Genomic DNA, 16,462 nt, shown 5'->3' on the forward strand with positions numbered 1-16,462 from the left:
ATTTCCATATCTTCTTTGCATTTGGACTTCTTTCTCCAGATTTTTAGCCTTTCCTAGCATCTCTTGAATTCAATTTCGTCCATCCACATTGCTCCATAGTTAAGCTATCCAATCCATGCCCAAAACTGCTCCAAATAGCCTCAAAATGCACTTTCTTGCTCCTTTTGCCATTAGGACCTAAAAACATACGAAAATAGCTTAAAAGACTAAAATAGATAGTAATTAAGTAACTAAATGCAAGGAAACAATATAACTGAGTAGCATAAATATGCTCCTATCACATGGCTTTGAATTCACCTCCAACTATAAAGAAATTAGTTCCACATGTTCATCATAATTGAAAACCAAATTAACATAAACATTGAACTGAAATTAAGGATAGAAAGAACCAAGAAACGCTCCACACTCCAATGGCAAGCGTGCGGCACTCCCTTTGGATGGTGGCAGATTGCACAAGTCCTCTTCTCCTTTCTTTCTTGCTGCAACATTAGGGTGAATTAGGGTGTTTGATGGCTAAATGTATGAATGAATGAATGAGTGAATGGATGGTGGTCTTTTCTGCGGCATAAGCATGTGTGTGTATATATATGATGCACGGCTGAAACCCTAGGGAAATTAGATTAGGGTGTGGTAGAAATTAGGTGGGAAAAGGACTAGGGTGCATCAAAATTTGAAGGGAAAAGGATTGCACAATCCTAGGGGAAAAGGATTGCAGGTTCTAGAGCTTGTAAAAGAGGGAGAGGTGCCACCTTTCTAGGGATTCTAGAAACAATGTGTTTTGTGGCAGAAATTGGACTTCTAGAAGGGATAAAGGGTGCATCATGCATTTAGGATTAGATAAGGTCTTCTAAAACCATATATTTAAGTGTTCTAATGTGGAATTAAGTCCTCTTTGTAGCTGGAATTAAGGTAGCAAAAGATTAGGATAGGATAAGGTTTGGATAAGATAAGGTTGTTTGGATAATGTTCCATGTTTCTTGCTCTTTCCTTATATTCCTTGTCTTGAACTTGTTTCTCTAGATTTGTAGCTGTTCCTAGCCTCTTTTGACTTGAAATTTGTCCATCCACCTTGCTCCATATGCAAGCTATCCATTCCATGCTCAAAACTGCTCCAAATGGCTCCAAAATGCACTTTCTTGCCTACTTTGCCATTAGGACCTACAAACACACGAAAATAGCTTAAAACACTATAATAAATGGAAACTAACTATGTAAATGCAAGAAAACAAGCTAACTAAGTCGCATAAAGATGCTCGTATCAATTAGAAACCTAGACAGTTAATTGTCGACTAATTAGTTTCTATAAATAAGTCAAGTTTAGGCTGATCCCCCACTAATGAAGTAGAGCTCTATACATTGTACACGTATAGACGGTTTCATTGGTACATGAATGCTGTTTAACGAGGTGGACAGTTTGCAACAAATGTGTTTGAGAAAATTGATGGTAAATGGTTTATTTGAGTTTATCATTTTAGTTAAGTGGAATATTTCTGTAAAATTTGGACTTTGTTATGTTTATTTTAGGTGTGGAAGACTTGAAGCGTAATGTTTATTTTAAATTTGGACTTTTTGAAGACTTAAACTTTGATGTTTTTTTTTTTTTTTTAAGTTTGGACTTTAGAAGATTTGATTGATGATTCTAGTTGAACTTTAAATATTTATTTTCATTGTGTAGGAATGCTTATGTTATGATTGTACTGGAGATGTTAAAATTTTAAATTTCAATTTTTATTCATTAAAAAAAAAAAAAAAAACTGAACCAGAAATAAATCGAAAAAAATTGAACTGAATATAACCAAAATTTTGGTTCGGTTTCGGTTTTGGCAAAACATCGAATCATTTTGAACCGAACCCAACCCTAAACTTCGCTAAGATTGACCATGCTTGTTCAACAACATATGGAAACCTAGTCCAGTAAGGAATCAGCAGGTTTCCTTTCCTATAACCTTAAAGTCTTTACAATTTAAGGATTGGCATGCGCTGCAATTAATCACAGTCCTAAGAGGATGCAATATCTTCTTTCTAGATATCTTCTGGGATTCTCCCAATTTAATAAGGATTGTACTACCTAAAATGGTACTCTCCTTGACTGGTATGAGTCTTAATAATGGGAAAGGGATCAGATTCCTTTCTACCAAATCCACCTAGTTTGGGATTCGTGCCGTTGAAATTTAATCCAATAGCTACAAATAAGGACCCTTTAAAATGTATAATAACTGTAGCTATTGAATCAAAATCCAACGATCCAGATCCTGTAGTAAATTAAACCATTGGAAAGGCTTTGGCCGGCACACCAGATCTTATAGCTTTGTCACGAAGTAAGTTGAATTTGTTTATCATTTGGTTTCAACACGAACGTTTTTTTTCATAAAAAAAAAAAAAAAAAAAGGAGGTTGGTGAAGAAGGAAGAGCGGAGACGGCGGAGTGGCGGGTGTGGGTGTGTGGGCATGGTATATATAATATGTGTGAAAGGTGAAAGGTGAAAGGGAGAGGAGTTTCGTAAAAACCTTGTGTTTGTGGTGAGGTCTTTTCTTCACGTAACCAATCCCTTTCGATTACCTCTCTTCCTCTTCCTCCTCAGTTTTGAAAGTCGTCGTCGTCGATTATATTTGTTGAAATTTGTTTGAGGGTTGATGATCGTGAAGGATTCGAGACTATCTCGACAAATTTTTGATGTGGATTTGGCTGCTTTTCAAGAATTTGGTGGTACGTCTTGCTTATTCTCCTTCCTCCATGCTCTTCTTTTTGTTTTGTTAATTTTTTTCGATAAAATCTTTTGTGGGTTATTCAGAATTGGGTTAAATTTATTGGTTTGTGATAATTTGGGTTTTTTTTTTCTTTTTTTTTTTTTGTTTTTTGGTCGAGGATGGAGATATATATATCGGGAATTTTCCAGTTGCTTGCAGGTCATTCTACAAAAGTGGCTTGCTCAATTCAATTGCTTGGAGTTCAGCGGTATCGAATTTAACCTTTTGGGTTTGGAACTTCCGTTGTACTTGTATGTATGGTACTGGATATTTGATTCTGTTGAATTTGTGGTCGAGCATCCTTTGTTTTGAGATAAGATGAGTTCAAGTATGGCTGAAGGTTTGGTTCATCAGGGCAAGCTTTTGGTTCATATTGCTGAGAATGGGCATTCATTTGAACTTGATTGTGAAGAAACCACACTGGTAGAGGTAGTTATGCGGTATATTGAATCTATGGCTGGGATTAATCTCAATGACCAGCTTGTTTTGTGTTTGGATATGAAACTTACGCCACAGAGGCCGCTTTCGGCATATAACCTTCCAGCTGATGGTCAGGAAGTTTTTATATTCAATAAAGCAAGGCTGCAAATTAATTCTTCGCTCCCTCCACCAGAGCAAGTTGATATTCTTGACACTGCTGACCCCCAGTCACCGTCAGCTTCACATGGCCCTCACCCTTTGGATGATGCTTTGGACCTTGCTATGAAGGCCTTGCCTTCTTATGAAAGGCAATTTAGGTACCACTACCACAAGGGTCATGCAATTTACAGTCGTACCCAAGTAAAATATGAGAACTGTGAGAGGCTTTTGATGGAGCAAAAGGTTCAAGAGAGGGCAGTGGAGGTTGCTAGGGGTAATTTGGATCAATATTATAAAATGATAAACCAAACCTATACAGAATTCATGAAGCGTTATTCACAACAGCATCAAAGTCATTCTGATCTTTTGATCAATCTCTGGAGGGATGTAGAGAAACTGAGATCTGTCAAGCTTCACCCTGCATTAGAGACTGCCACTTGGAAGTGCCTGTCGGATTTTGTGAAGGAAGAGACCTTGAGGAAAGCGGGAGAAATTTGTAGCAGTTCCCACAGGCAGTTTGAGAATAAGGTTTCACAGTTTAAGCAGATGTTTAGCGAGGTAAAGCGGAAAGTCGAAGAATTGTTTTCTAACAGGGCTTCACTGCCTATTAGGCATTTGGAACTCACAATTAAGGATCATCAAAGATATATTCATGAGCAAAAGAGTATAATGCAATCTTTGAGGTTGGTTTTCAGTCATAATTATGTATCAGATATATCCTTTTTGTCTATTTGTCTTTTCAACTTCCTCTGTCAAGTTATTTTTAATCATTTGGAGATTATTTATGAATGGGCTCATTTGATCATTTTAACACTTTGTTGTTGCTGAAAACCACATCTGTTTTTAGAATTTATAATTTGTTAGCAGTTACGTTGCATGAGTCGTATTATTGTAACATATCTCATGTTAAGAACATATGGTGGACATGATTCCAGATTTAATTTAGAGTTTTGTATGTGTGCTTTCATGTGTACGTTGGATCATCATTTGTTTGTTATTGTTTCATATACTGGCGTTGTTTTAGTTTAATCTCCTAGTCTGCTACCCTTAAGCTCTTCAGTGTTCCTCAACTGAATTGTACAGAGATACAAATATTTGTGTTTTTTCTTAAAACAAACAACTACCACTAGATAAGTGCTTAACCTAATGAAGTAGAAGTAGATGAGTTAGTGATGCAGGACAACCTCAATTAAGGGAGGATGTCTGTCTAATTTGAGTGTTGTTGAGTTTATGAATTGTAGGAAGAAGGCATAGCGGAAATCTTAAAGAAAGATGAAGGAAAATTATGAGAAAAAGGATAGAAACTACGAGCACCGCACCAGTAGGGTTTATAGGAATCACTCCTAGAGGCCTGAGGCATCACACCTAGGGTTAGGTTGCATCACACAAACCTAGAGAGAAGCAAAGATCCAGCAAGTTTAATTCAATCGTCCAAAACTGTCTCCAAAGAGTTACAAGGATGTAATTTATAATGACCTTAACCGAATAAAATAGGAAAGAAACTAATCCTTAAAGAAGAAAAAAAGTAAACCTAATACTTGTAGAACAAGGAAATTAAAAGGCTAACGGGCCTGCTGGTACAGCAGCCTTTATTTTAAAACCCTAGAAAGTAAAAGACTAAAACATCATAGTCAGTAAACACCCAATTCTTTTCTCCATCAGTTAGGTACCAAAAGCCATAAGGTGGTTGAGTTTGCATCTGAAGTTACTTCATATTTTCACTAAATCAATTTTCCTCCTATGATGCTATGCTTTAGCTTCAAAGCTCAAAACCTTCTAATGACTAATGACTAGTTTATTTTGTGAAATGACAAGAAAGGCTTGAGTAAAAGACTCTTTTTCAATGGAGAGGCCTTTCTGCTCAGTTTGGTGTTGGGGAGGTTGGGGAAAGCATTATGTCAATGGAAATTTTGTAGGGGATAAATTTGTAGATAACGTTTATATTTTAATGTGTGTGGGAGTATAGGACAAGTGGGAGGGAATAGCAGAACTCAATTTCTATTGTTTGTGGCTGTCCTTCTGTTTCAAGTATGGTGACATTTAGTAAGTGGCCATTCTCTTTATTTATATATGCATGAACTTGTATTCTTTTGAATGATTTTAGCAATCTGATGTACTCATACACCTGTTATGGTGGAGGCATGTCATAATAGATATGAAGCTGACTGGGTCATAAACCTCCAGGACTGCTAAAGCCTTCTGAATATTATGGTCTTTGGAACCACGATTCTCAAATTCCACTACTGCACTTTGATACACAATTTTCTGCTGTGAAATACTAAATTAGTTATATTACTTTTAAATATCAGCGATCGATTCACCAATTTTAATTCATGCAGCAAAGATGTAAATACTGTCAAGAAACTTGTGGATGATTGCTTGTCTTGCCAATTGTCATCCTCACTTCGTCCACATGATGCAGTTTCAGCCTTGGGCCCTATGTCTGATGTCCATGATAAAAATCACCTGCCTAGGATGCAGGCTTGTGATCATCCAATTTCTAAGCTCCTCGACTTCTGCAAGGATAAAAAGAATGAAATGAACGTATTTCTCCATAATTATATGCAAAAGATAGCATATATTTCTTACGTCATTAAAGATGCAAAATTACAGTTTCCTGTTTTTAGAGAGGCAATGGTGCGTCAAGAGGATCTATTTTGGGACTTAAAATTGGTTCGCGGGATTGGCCCTGCTTATAGAGCCTGTTTAGCAGAAATAGTCAGACGAAAGGCTTCCTTGAAGCTTTACATGGGGATGGCTGGACAGTTGGCTGAAAGACTTGCGACAAAAAGGGAGACTGAAGTCAGGAGACGGGAGGAGTTTTTGAAAGCTCACAGTTTATACATACCCAGGGATGTATTAGCATCCATGGGATTATATGATACCCTCAATCGGTGTGATGTCAACATAGCTCCTTTTGATACTAGCTTGCTTGATATTGAGATTTCAGACATTGACTGTTATGCTCCTGAGTACTTGACTCCACTGTCTTCCAAGAGTGCGTTTAGAGGTTCGTATTCTATGTCGAACGAAACTTGTCATTCGGTTGGTGCTGACAAGAGTATATTGGATAACATTGAGAATTGTGACTCTGAGGAGCTACTTGAAGGCGGTGAGTTGGTAGAGATTGCTGGAACTGGTAAGTTGGAAGTTGAGAATGCAAAATTGAAAGCAGAACTGGCTTCTGCAATAGCTGTGATCTGTTCATTCTGGCCTGAAGTAGACTTTGAATCATTGGATGATAGTAAAGTGGATAATTTATTGAAAGGTGCCACAAAGAAGACAGCTGAAGCCTTGCACCTGAAAGATGAATATGAAAAGCATCTACAATCTATGCTTAGGGTGAAGCAGATGCGGTGTCTTTCATATGAGAAACGCATTCAAGAACTTGAACAGAGACTGTCTGATCAGTATTTGCAAAGCCAGAAGATTTCAAATGATAAGGATGCCTCTGAATTTGGAATTTTGTCTGACAAGGTTGATGACTGCAAGCAAGAAATCATAGGTGGTAGGGAAGTCCATATGCCTTGCCCATCTAATACTGAGCCCATGGATGAGGTTTCCTGCATCTCTAGTGTTTTTGATGCAAACTTGGGTCTGTTCAATGTGCAACCTGGAAAAATGAGAGATGGGGTAGATGAAAATATGATGGATTCTTCGGCAGTACAAAATCATCTAATAGATTCATCCATGCAAAATCATCCACTGGATTCATCCATGCAAGAGCTAAAGCATAAAGAACTGCTGGCCGGTGGTAAAGATGGGAAAGAAAAGATGGTGGGGCAGCTGGGCATGTCACTGTCAAACAGTTCAACTGCTGAAAGCATGCCTGAACCTCTTAATGTTATACCGTGTGAAACAGCAATTGACCCAGGCTTGAACACCAAAGTCAGTGCAGAGCTGTTGTTGGAATTGCAAACCGCACTTTCAGAGAAGTCAAACCAGTTGAGTGAAACAGAAATTAAGCTTAAAGCTGCTATGGAGGATGTTTCTATGCTTAAGAGGGAATTGGACACAAATCGGAAACTCCTTGATGAATCTCAGGTACTCCTGACTCAACCACTTTTTTTATGTTTTTTTTCCGAGAGACCATTTCTCAGAAATTTTGAGCTCATGCATCTGGCTGTTCTGTTCTGTTCTTTCTTTTATAAATACATCCTCTCTCTCTCTCTCTCCTTCTCTCTCTCTCTCTGTCTCACACGCACATCGAGTGAATTTGTGGGTGGCACATATTCTGTAGTTGGTGTTTCTTAGATGATCTTATGTTGAAGTCACAATAAACTTAATTCACCTGATTGGTATTTTCCTTTTGAATATTTTTCAACATAATATGGACTGTTGAATAGAAGTTGCTATTTAAAAATGCTAAACTATGATCCCTAGCCCGCTTTTGTTTCCTTTAGAACAATTCTTGCAAAGAATGATCGACTTTTATTTCCCGAGGGTTCTGCCCTTTTTAATCTATATATACCTTAAAAAAAGATGGATTATGCTGTCGTGGTAGATACTATGTTGCCCAGATATTCGAAATTTAGGGAAGGGTGCATATCTGATACCTACACCCCTACGATACTGTCCAACATGTTGGATACTCAAATTGAAGTATCATTAACTTTTCTGTTTTGTTGACTGTGGGATACGTCAACAATACATTCATGAAGTGAGAATTACACAGTATTTTTAGAATATATGTAACTACTGTAATACATTCAAGAAAATTGTAACCAGTTGTAAAACAAAATAGTACTGTAGATATGGAAGTGGTTGAAAACCTCTAGTTGGAAGGGAGAGCACTGGAAAACTCAAACTTCAATAGGAATTGAGGAGAAGAACGGTGTCGTGGTGAAGGCTGGCTAGCGTTAATTTTTCATTCTACGTCTACCATAAAAATCAAATTTTTCTTATTGGTTGGTGAAATGCGAAGCTTAACCTTTGGAGAGAAGTGTTGGAATCTAAAGGTCTTCACCTAAGTTTGTCAAAGACGGAGTATATGGAGTGCAAGTTCAGTGCAAACGGAGGCTCAAATGAGTTAGGGGTGAGGATTGGAGATCAGGAAGTACCAAAGAGCGACCGCTTTCGCTACCAAGGATCTATCTTGCAAAAGAACGGAGAGTTAGATAGAGACCTCAACCATAGAATACAAGTTGGATGGATGAAGTGGAATAGTGCATCCGGCGTGTTGTGTGACCATCGTATGCCCCTGAAGCTCAAGGAAAATTTCATAGGATGGCAATAAGGCTGGCAATGCTTTATAGCACGGAATGTTGGGCGGTGAAGCATGTAACACGTGCATAAAATGGGTTTAGCGGAGACGAGAATGCTTCGTTGGATGTGTGGGCACACGAGAAAGGATAAGATTAGGAATGAGGATATTTGAGGTAAAGTAGGAGTTGCTGAAATTGAAGGAAAGATTAGAGAAAATCGGTTACGGTGGTTTGGACATGTGAAACAAAGGCCTACTAACGCTCCGGTTAGAAGATGCGATTACAGGACAGGTTTAGGGCCGAAGGGGTAGAGGAAGACCTAGGAAGACTTTGGAAGAGACTCTAAGAAAAGACTTAGAGTATTTGGATCTAACAGAAGACGTGGCATAGAACCGAGCGCAATGGCGTTCTAGGATTCATACAGCCGACTTTGTTGTTGTTGTTGTTGTTGTTGTGGTTGGTAAAATCATCAATTATGACGACGGTGTCTCATTGAGTCATTGATGGCTACATAAAGCATATCCACACAACTGTGGTTAAAACTTATATTTAGCTTTATTAATTCTTAGCTTTTCCATTTTCCGATTGTATATTTTCATGCTTGGCCCATGCCAGATGAATTGTGCTCACCTGGAGAATTGTTTGCACGAGGCAAGAGAGGAAGCTCAAACCCATCTTTGTGCAGCTGATCGCAGGGCCTCGGAGTATAGTGCATTGCGCACATCTGCTGTGAAAATGCGTGGCCTTTTCGAAAGACTAAGGAGCTGTGTATATGCCCAGGGTGGGGTAGCTAGTTTTAATGAATCTTTGCACACCTTGGCACAATCTCTGGGCAAGTAAGTTTTCCACACCACTTATTACTTTAACTGTTTTGAACAAATTCTAGTATTTCTCAGTAATTCTTGTCTGACACTATATCTCATGCAACCTTGATAGCATTCCTTCTGAAAGTTCTTTTTACAAAAGCAGGTCATTTTGATGTGAAAAAGAAACGAAAGAAGTACAATGAAAAAAAAAACCACTAGAAAGTATTGTAATGGATGGAAAGATGTTCATGTTTGCAGGAATTTTTGTGGATACTTCCATTCAATGAATACTTTTAGTTCAGTTATTGACAATGGGAGATGACTCTGATTTGGGCTTTGAATTGTTTCAGTTCTATTAACGACAGTGAAGATGATGGTACTGTTGAATTTCGGAAATGTATTCAGGTTCTGGCAGATAGAGTTGGTTTTTTGTCAAGGCACCGTGAAGAGCTGCTTGACAAGTATCCAAAGATTGAAGCTGTAAATGGACAACTTAGAAAAGAATTGGAAGAGAAGAAGGAGCTGGTTAAAACTTTGTACACAAAGCATCAACTTGAGAAGCAGGTAATTGATAATAGAGGGATATTTTGTTCAACGGAAAAGAAATATTTGTTACCTGATACCAAAATAAAAGTTAAATGGTTTAATGTAATTTTCTCTGCTCATGGTTGACACCTAGGCATCGAGTGTGACCTGAATTCTGTTCTGGCTGAGTGATGAATTAACAGTTGGTATTTCGACTTTTAATCTTGCTGCAGGCAAACAAAGAGAAGATATCTTTCGGCCGCTTGGAAGTCCACGAGATTGCTGCATTTGTTCTAAACACATCTGGGCAGTACGAGGCAATTAATCGTAATTGCTCCAACTACTACCTGTCTGCTGAATCTGTAGCCTTGTTTACTGATCGTCTCCCAAATCAACCTAACTACATTGTTGGGCAAATTGTGCATATCGAACGGCAGACTGTGAAGCCTTTGGCTCCTAGTTCAACCAGGTCTGAGAACGACCTAACATCTGACACGGAAACCGACCGGTTGACCTTGAATTCAGGATTGAACCCGTATGGTCTCCCTGTTGGCTGTGAATACTTCGTAGTGACAGTAGCCATGTTACCTGGTACCACCACCATTCATACCCCACCTCCTTCCTGATCCCTGCACTAGGCAGATTGACGTGATGGAAGAATCCCAAGTGTACATATGAATATTACATTAAAAATTTATAATCCTTTTAGCGGGAGATTGGGACTTTGATATTCTTTCATTCTGTACAGCTGATGATCCAATAGAATTTGATCTTGTCTCCCTATTTCTGTGAATGTCTGAGGTGGAATCTATCATCGTATATGTATGAGCTCATCCCGGGCTGGCTGCTTTGCACTCGTCTGGTTCTGTTTGCTGTTATTTGCTTTGGTTTTTCTGTTTTCGCTTTACTTTGCTTTAAGTGTATTTTGTTAGGCTCTTTTAGCGGTGTTTTTACTGTTGTCAGTTGCTTGACAGCAAGCTTACAAACAAAAGCAATGTATTTGGCGCGATGAATCACATCGAGCAAGAGCAATTCCATCCATTTCTTATCCAATCAACCAAGTTTCGATCCTTGAAATTTTTCAAACCTTACAAAAAATCATCCCAATCCTTGAAATCTTACCTTATCTATCCAGAACTCAACCGAACTATGATTCAACCACTGATTAATTCCACTCAAGTTGTTGTGGGGTGTGTTGGTATTACTAAGGATAAAATTGGACTCTAAAGTGTCAAAAGCATTGCTCTTGGACTTAAGTTGAAACGATTTGTGCTTGCGAGTTATTTCAAATTGGTACCAAGTGCCACCCCGACATTCGCCCACATTCCTCCTCCCCCGGAAAAGCTGATGAAGGTGAATTTGGCAAAGTTAAATCGTTTACTTCGCGTGCTGAAAGGCAAAGGTTAATTCTTCATATTTGCTTGTGTGTGCAAAACCAACTGAGAACTGTTATGCACATCGAAAAAGAGTCATAAGAATCTTCAAAGATATGCAAAAGTAAAATAAAACTGTCTATGAAACTTTTCTAAATTCAAATCATGCTACATCCAATAATCCAAACCATGATTATACAGATATAGAATACACGCACATGACACACATTATTTCCTTTCTTTTTATCATTTTACATTAGTGTTTTGCAACTCTCAAGTCTATTACCGTACACTCAAAACAAAATCAACACCACAATGAATGGCAAGTACAAGAAAAGTTGAAAAAACATAAACGGAAATGAATCACACAAATCGGTTAAATGGCTTCCTTCCAACTCCTGCAGGCATCGAAACCGTGGAATCTATGCTCGAATTTCCTAGAGATTGCAAAGACTGGTTCTTGTCTAAATTTCTTTGAAAGCTGCAATCCTTGTTATTAGAGAAAGAAGAAGCTTTGTTCCACTTGAAAGACCCAATGCCTTGTGCCAAAGGGAAGGAAAGCCTTCTCTTGGACTCACTACTTGGTGTCCCCACAGATCTCTCCCTAGGATTGCTACTAGCTCGTGCCTTTGCTTTGGCTGACGCCGTTGGAGCCATGTAGTTTGGAACTGAAAATGGGGGGCAGCTTGTGAGGCTGTCATCATCCTTCAGTGGAAAACCAAAAGGGGATTCAGCTTCACCACCAGTTGTTCTTGCGTACTTCGATATCCCAAACCTGTTTCCTTGTGGAGCCCTACTCGTATTAATCGAAGGCGGGGTTCGTGCTGGTTTTATTGTCGTGAGATTAATGGTTGACCTTGACGATTTTGGTGTGTCAAGATTGTTATCAAATGGAAAAGGATATGGCTTTTGATTGCTTGACTGGGGCAGGGGGCTTGGCTTTCGCTCTGAATCAAGTCTTGGAGGAGTAAACTGAAAAGTTTTCAACGCGTTGGTTCCTGCAGGAGGGTCTACTGGAGGGAGCTGACATTCCAACCAGTTCCACCACCACCGAAATCGCCCAGACCAGATATCAGCTATAGGTGTTTGACCTGATTTTGGAGTAGCTTTCCACAGCTGTTTATGGTACACAAAAATACAAAACATCGTCAAGAAATATGATAACTATCAATTGCATTAAGTACTGCATCAAGGAAAACAATTAACTCCTTAAGCCACCATGTTCTTTTGCTCTTTTGTTTTTTTGTTCTTTTACAAAACGATATTCTAAGCTACTCTAATCTACAGGAAAGGGAATCGAATTCGAGGTCAATGGAGGCAAGAAGCATCGTCAAGAAATATGATAAGTATCGATTGCATTAAAAACTGCATCAAGGAAAACAATTAACCCCTTAAGCCACTATGTTCTTTTGTTTTTTCGTTGTTCTTTTACAAAACGATATGCTAAGCTGCTCTAATATATGGGAAAGGGAATCAAATTCCAGGTCAATGGAGGCAGGCACACTACTTTGTGCAACTGACCTGACCCATAAAACACCTTCAATCTTAAGATACTATTAGTGGGTTGAACCTTGGCCACTAGAGAAGTGATGATGATATAGTTAATGGTGGGTGCACCTTACCACTGTTATGTAACCCATGCATTGAAAAGAAAACTAGTAATATAATCATGTAAGGAGCCATTCCTCCTTCAATAACGATGCAATATAATTTTACCGTACAAGTGTCATACAATTAGAGCCGTTCATCTCTGAAAAATTCATACTCTTAAAATTTGCATATACAAATGTTAAAGTTCAAACAATGTTTTCCAATATTGTCACAGCATTACTGAATTACTATCTATGCCATTGTTAATAGTGCATCGTAGGAGTTTTATAGGGTATGAAACTATATCATAAAAGAGAAGATTGTTCTTTTTTTCCTATCTGAACAGAAAAGAAAATGCAGGTGGAATAAGGCTCGAAAGCCAACTGAAGCTCAGTTGGGTTACTAGTGAAGAAAGAATACCTGGTTGGAGTATGCGTAAGCCATTGCTCTTTCTCTTTTCATGATTGCCTCAACCTTTTTCTGCAACCTTGCCTCTACTTCCTCCTTAGTTAGCAAGCTATAATCCCATTCCTCGTTATTGGCTGTCTCAGACTAAAGCACAATCATTGAAATTGTTAGTACTACTTTGTTTTATACATATATTATGCTTAACCAAATTACAGACATTTTAGCGGAGTTTTTATATGTTTACAGTTTACTTATCATTTTCTTAGCAGAAAAAGTAATCTTCTTTTTCACGTTAGATTGTCATAATTGTGTGGGTCTACATGCGCAAGGTCCACGTTTGCCCCAAGTTTTTTACCATATTAACCTACAAATGAAGAAGTGTTAGTGTGTGGATGTGTGAGTGTAAAGTTAGTGATTAACCTTATATAAGTTTTAGGGGCCCCTAGCGTAGCTATCAGCTTAAACGTTTGGAACCAACTGAAACAGATAGGAATAGAATAAAAAACCGATGAATGGAGACTTACTTGCTGGCTCAAGTTCCATTTACTGAAGGTGCTTTCCATTTCTCTGTCATTCTTGTATTGAACTTGATGTCTTGCTTGGTTTTCTAACATCTGAATCCTACGTGACTGAATTTGAGACTGAACCCGTACCAAGAGTTGCATGTATTTCATGGCATTCATCGTCTGACGCTTCACGTTCTGGCCTCTTACTACTCCTTGAAGCCTCACTAGACCTTTTAGAGCTCTAAAGCTTCTTCTTGCCTGTATAAAAAGTAGACAAAGTTCATTACAGGGTCGCAGGAAGTTCATAACCTGTAGTTATCAAAACCTAGACTTGATCCAGATGTAATCATATCATGTGCTTGCTCAAGACATCTCCGCATGGTACCAAAACCTTCCCGAGAAGGATGTAGCATGATCTGGGACAGAATGTACCTTTTAAATAAATTTTCAAAGTGTAAAGTAGAAAAAAAGAATAAGGACCAAACAAATTCTCCTCTCTGGTCGCTAGTCAGAACCCTTGCACACCATTTACTTTTGAACTGCTGCTGTGCTTCTAAAAACTAATTATGCACATAAAATTTGCGACTTTATGATATACAGCCAGGACACAAAACACAAGATTCTAGATATCACGTTATATTATACTGACGGCTACATTTTGGGAAAATTGGTTAATCTAGTACCTTTTACCTAAAACGTTCTCCAAACTTGATGTCCGATTATGAGTTATTTATTTTGACAGGGCAGACCTATGCATTGTCTTATGTGGCCTCAGTAAGAACAGAACCACTAGACAGCGTTCAATTAGATGAACTGAATACAGGAATTAGGTTTTCCTATATTGAACTCTACCCTGGTATAGTCCAGTTCTCACATTACACGTCACAACCCCCTACCCTTGAGTACTACGGGCGAAAAATATAAGCTTACCGTATAACCTCTATAAGCTGCCTGAATTTTAGTAGCTGAGGCATGGTGGTTCCTTAGAGTTGGTTCAGGTCTGTAGCTAATCTCCTTATGTTGATGAATGATGTTAGGAGGAGGAGCTCTTGGAGGAGGAGCCCGTGGAGAAGGAGCCCTTGGCGAGGCAAGCCTCGGAGAAGAAACTCTAGGAGGCACAAAAGGCGGGGTCCTTGGTTGCTCATCAGGTGTAGGAGGCCTAAAAGTTTCTCTTTGTTGCTCCCTTTCAAAATCCCCAAAAATTTTCTCAACGCTGCTTGGTTCTCTGAACAGCGGAATGAACGAATTGGTCTCTCCATGCTTTAGTTTCCCAAGCCCCTTCTTCTTTTCATTTGTGTTTTTCTTCTCTGAACCCTGAAATATGATTAATAATGAGATTTAGTTTGAGTTAGCGAATATTTTGCATGTTTTTTACCTCTGCGCTAAAAAACCAGAAAAAACTGACCATGCATTTGAGAAGTATAAATAAAATTTATACCACTCTAATTGAGTTGAACCATCTTTTGTTGCAGACAGAGAATAAACTGAACTGAACATACTAACTCTAGTATGAATTTATGATTGTATTATCGCTAACCAAGCGAAACAATCATATTGTACATACTAAGAAACCAGCAATACAGTTGTCGCTAGTACAAATACTACAAGAACATTCATTACAGCCAGCAGTTGACTCGTGTCTGAGACATCTGGAGAATTGACTTATATACAAGTTAGAAAATTTGTAAAATGTAGCCCGTATAGAGCCACAATTACCAAAAGGTCAACCTTTGGATTGTCTGCTTATTTGAGACATTCAAACAAGTTGTGATATAAATCCAGAAAAATCCACTGGAAAAGGAAATAGGCGATATTCTCTTACATTGGCTGCCTTGTCCTTGGAATGCGGCGCGAAAAGCCTCCTTATGGCGGAAAACCAACTCCTTTTCTTTCCCATGCTCCTAGCATTAGCGTTCCTGCCTGAAAGGAATATGAAAGAGCCTTTGAGAAGTTACATTTTGCAATAGTTTATGGATTCATTCAAAACTCCAACTCGGTGCTTCTACGCTGCTCTACTATATATTTGAGTACATAATCTACTATGTAATTATGTAGAATTGTGAATTAATTGTATAGTTGAACACAAGTACAAACACCCTTGAAAGAGAAATTAAGGACATCATCATCGTTCCTTAATTAATTTACTTAATAATAAATTAAGAAAAAACAGACAAACTAAGCAACAAACAATCTTCTCACTCCTACAAACATGAAATCAAGAGGGAGGGAGGGAGGGATCCCAAGAAGAAAGAATTCGCAGGAGAATCACATAACAAGTCAGAGCTCAGAACAATTCTCAGACAGTAATACTCTTTTCTTTTTTAATTTCATCTTCTTATAATTGAATTAAATTCATTAAAATTCAGAACCATTTAAATAAACCCAAAAGGTATTCTAATAAAGATAATTAGACGGAGCGATAGATAGAGTAAGATGATGATTCAAGTAAGGAATCTGTACCTTATATATCTTCCTCCAAGACGACTAACCAAGCTTCCAAAGACAGCACTCGGCCGGATCCCTTTAAAAAGCAGCTGCTGCTGCTACAACCAAAGGGACAGAGAGAGAGAGAGAGAGAGAGGAAGCAGCAAGAAGAGAGAAGTCTCTCAGCCACCCTCTCCTTTGTTTCTTTTCCACATCAAAAAGCTTTTCTCTGTTTTTTTTTTAATTTATTTATTTTTTTATATATAATAGTAGCAAAATGAATGTTTTGGTGGTTGTTTA

The 16,462-nt window shown here is 38.3% G+C and overlaps 2 protein-coding genes across 6 annotated transcripts; one reads left to right on the plus strand and one right to left on the minus strand.

Moving 5' to 3' along the window:
• Window positions 1-2,290: 2,290 nt before the first annotated feature.
• On the plus strand, window positions 2,291-10,717 carry LOC137737932 (autophagy-related protein 11). Of its 4 annotated transcripts, none has more exons than XM_068477519.2 (6): window positions 2,291-2,706; window positions 2,897-4,009; window positions 5,666-7,370; window positions 9,146-9,366; window positions 9,687-9,900; window positions 10,095-10,717. In XM_068477519.2, exons 2-6 carry the CDS (start codon window positions 3,066-3,068, stop codon window positions 10,485-10,487), a joined length of 3,477 nt encoding a protein of 1,158 aa, XP_068333620.2. In that variant the 5' UTR covers window positions 2,291-2,706; window positions 2,897-3,065; the 3' UTR covers window positions 10,488-10,717. The 4 variants fall into 4 exon arrangements, with proteins under 4 accessions (XP_068333620.2, XP_088539000.1, XP_088538999.1 ...); XM_088682873.1 differs by having other exon boundaries at window positions 2,335-2,706; window positions 2,866-4,009; XM_068477520.2 differs by having other exon boundaries at window positions 2,370-2,706; window positions 2,907-4,009.
• A 653-nt stretch (window positions 10,718-11,370) lies between these two features.
• LOC137738170 (protein IQ-DOMAIN 13-like) lies at window positions 11,371-16,433 on the minus strand. 2 transcript variants are annotated; one of them, XM_068477796.2, is made up of 6 exons: window positions 16,199-16,433; window positions 15,561-15,658; window positions 14,669-15,052; window positions 13,757-13,996; window positions 13,245-13,376; window positions 11,371-12,350 (listed from the first exon to the last, which is right to left on the minus strand). In XM_068477796.2, the coding sequence occupies exons 2-6, from the start codon at window positions 15,633-15,635 to the stop codon at window positions 11,598-11,600; spliced, it is 1,584 nt and encodes a 527-aa protein (XP_068333897.2). In that variant the 5' UTR covers window positions 15,636-15,658; window positions 16,199-16,433; the 3' UTR covers window positions 11,371-11,597. The 2 variants fall into 2 exon arrangements, with proteins under 2 accessions (XP_068333897.2, XP_088538319.1); XM_088682193.1 differs by having other exon boundaries at window positions 15,561-15,654; window positions 16,199-16,319.
• Between the last annotated feature and the right edge of the window lie 29 nt (window positions 16,434-16,462).

The sequence above is a fragment of the Pyrus communis genome, chromosome 13 (assembly GCF_041283825.1).
Source record: "Pyrus communis isolate YQ-2024b chromosome 13, ASM4128382v1, whole genome shotgun sequence".
Classification (NCBI taxonomy): domain Eukaryota; kingdom Viridiplantae; phylum Streptophyta; class Magnoliopsida; order Rosales; family Rosaceae; genus Pyrus; species Pyrus communis.

Bases quoted from the DNA above. Each gene is read 5' to 3' on its own strand.
- LOC137737932 (XM_068477519.2), top strand. From the start codon at position 3,066: ATGAGTTCAAGTATGGCTGAAGGTTTGGTTCATCAGGGCAAGCTTTTG. The intron at 9,367-9,686 runs GTAAGTTTTCCA...GAATTGTTTCAG, and splicing joins TTGGCACAATCTCTGGGCAA to TTCTATTAACGACAGTGAAG. The intron at 9,901-10,094 runs GTAATTGATAAT...ATCTTGCTGCAG, and splicing joins AGCATCAACTTGAGAAGCAG to GCAAACAAAGAGAAGATATC.
- LOC137738170 (XM_068477796.2), bottom strand. From the start codon at position 15,635: ATGGGAAAGAAAAGGAGTTGGTTTTCCGCCATAAGGAGGCTTTTCGCG. The intron at 15,053-15,560 runs GTAAGAGAATAT...ATCATATTTCAG, and splicing joins CCAAGGACAAGGCAGCCAAT to GGTTCAGAGAAGAAAAACAC. The intron at 12,351-13,244 runs GTATTCTTTCTT...TACCATAAACAG, and splicing joins CTTACGCATACTCCAACCAG to CTGTGGAAAGCTACTCCAAA.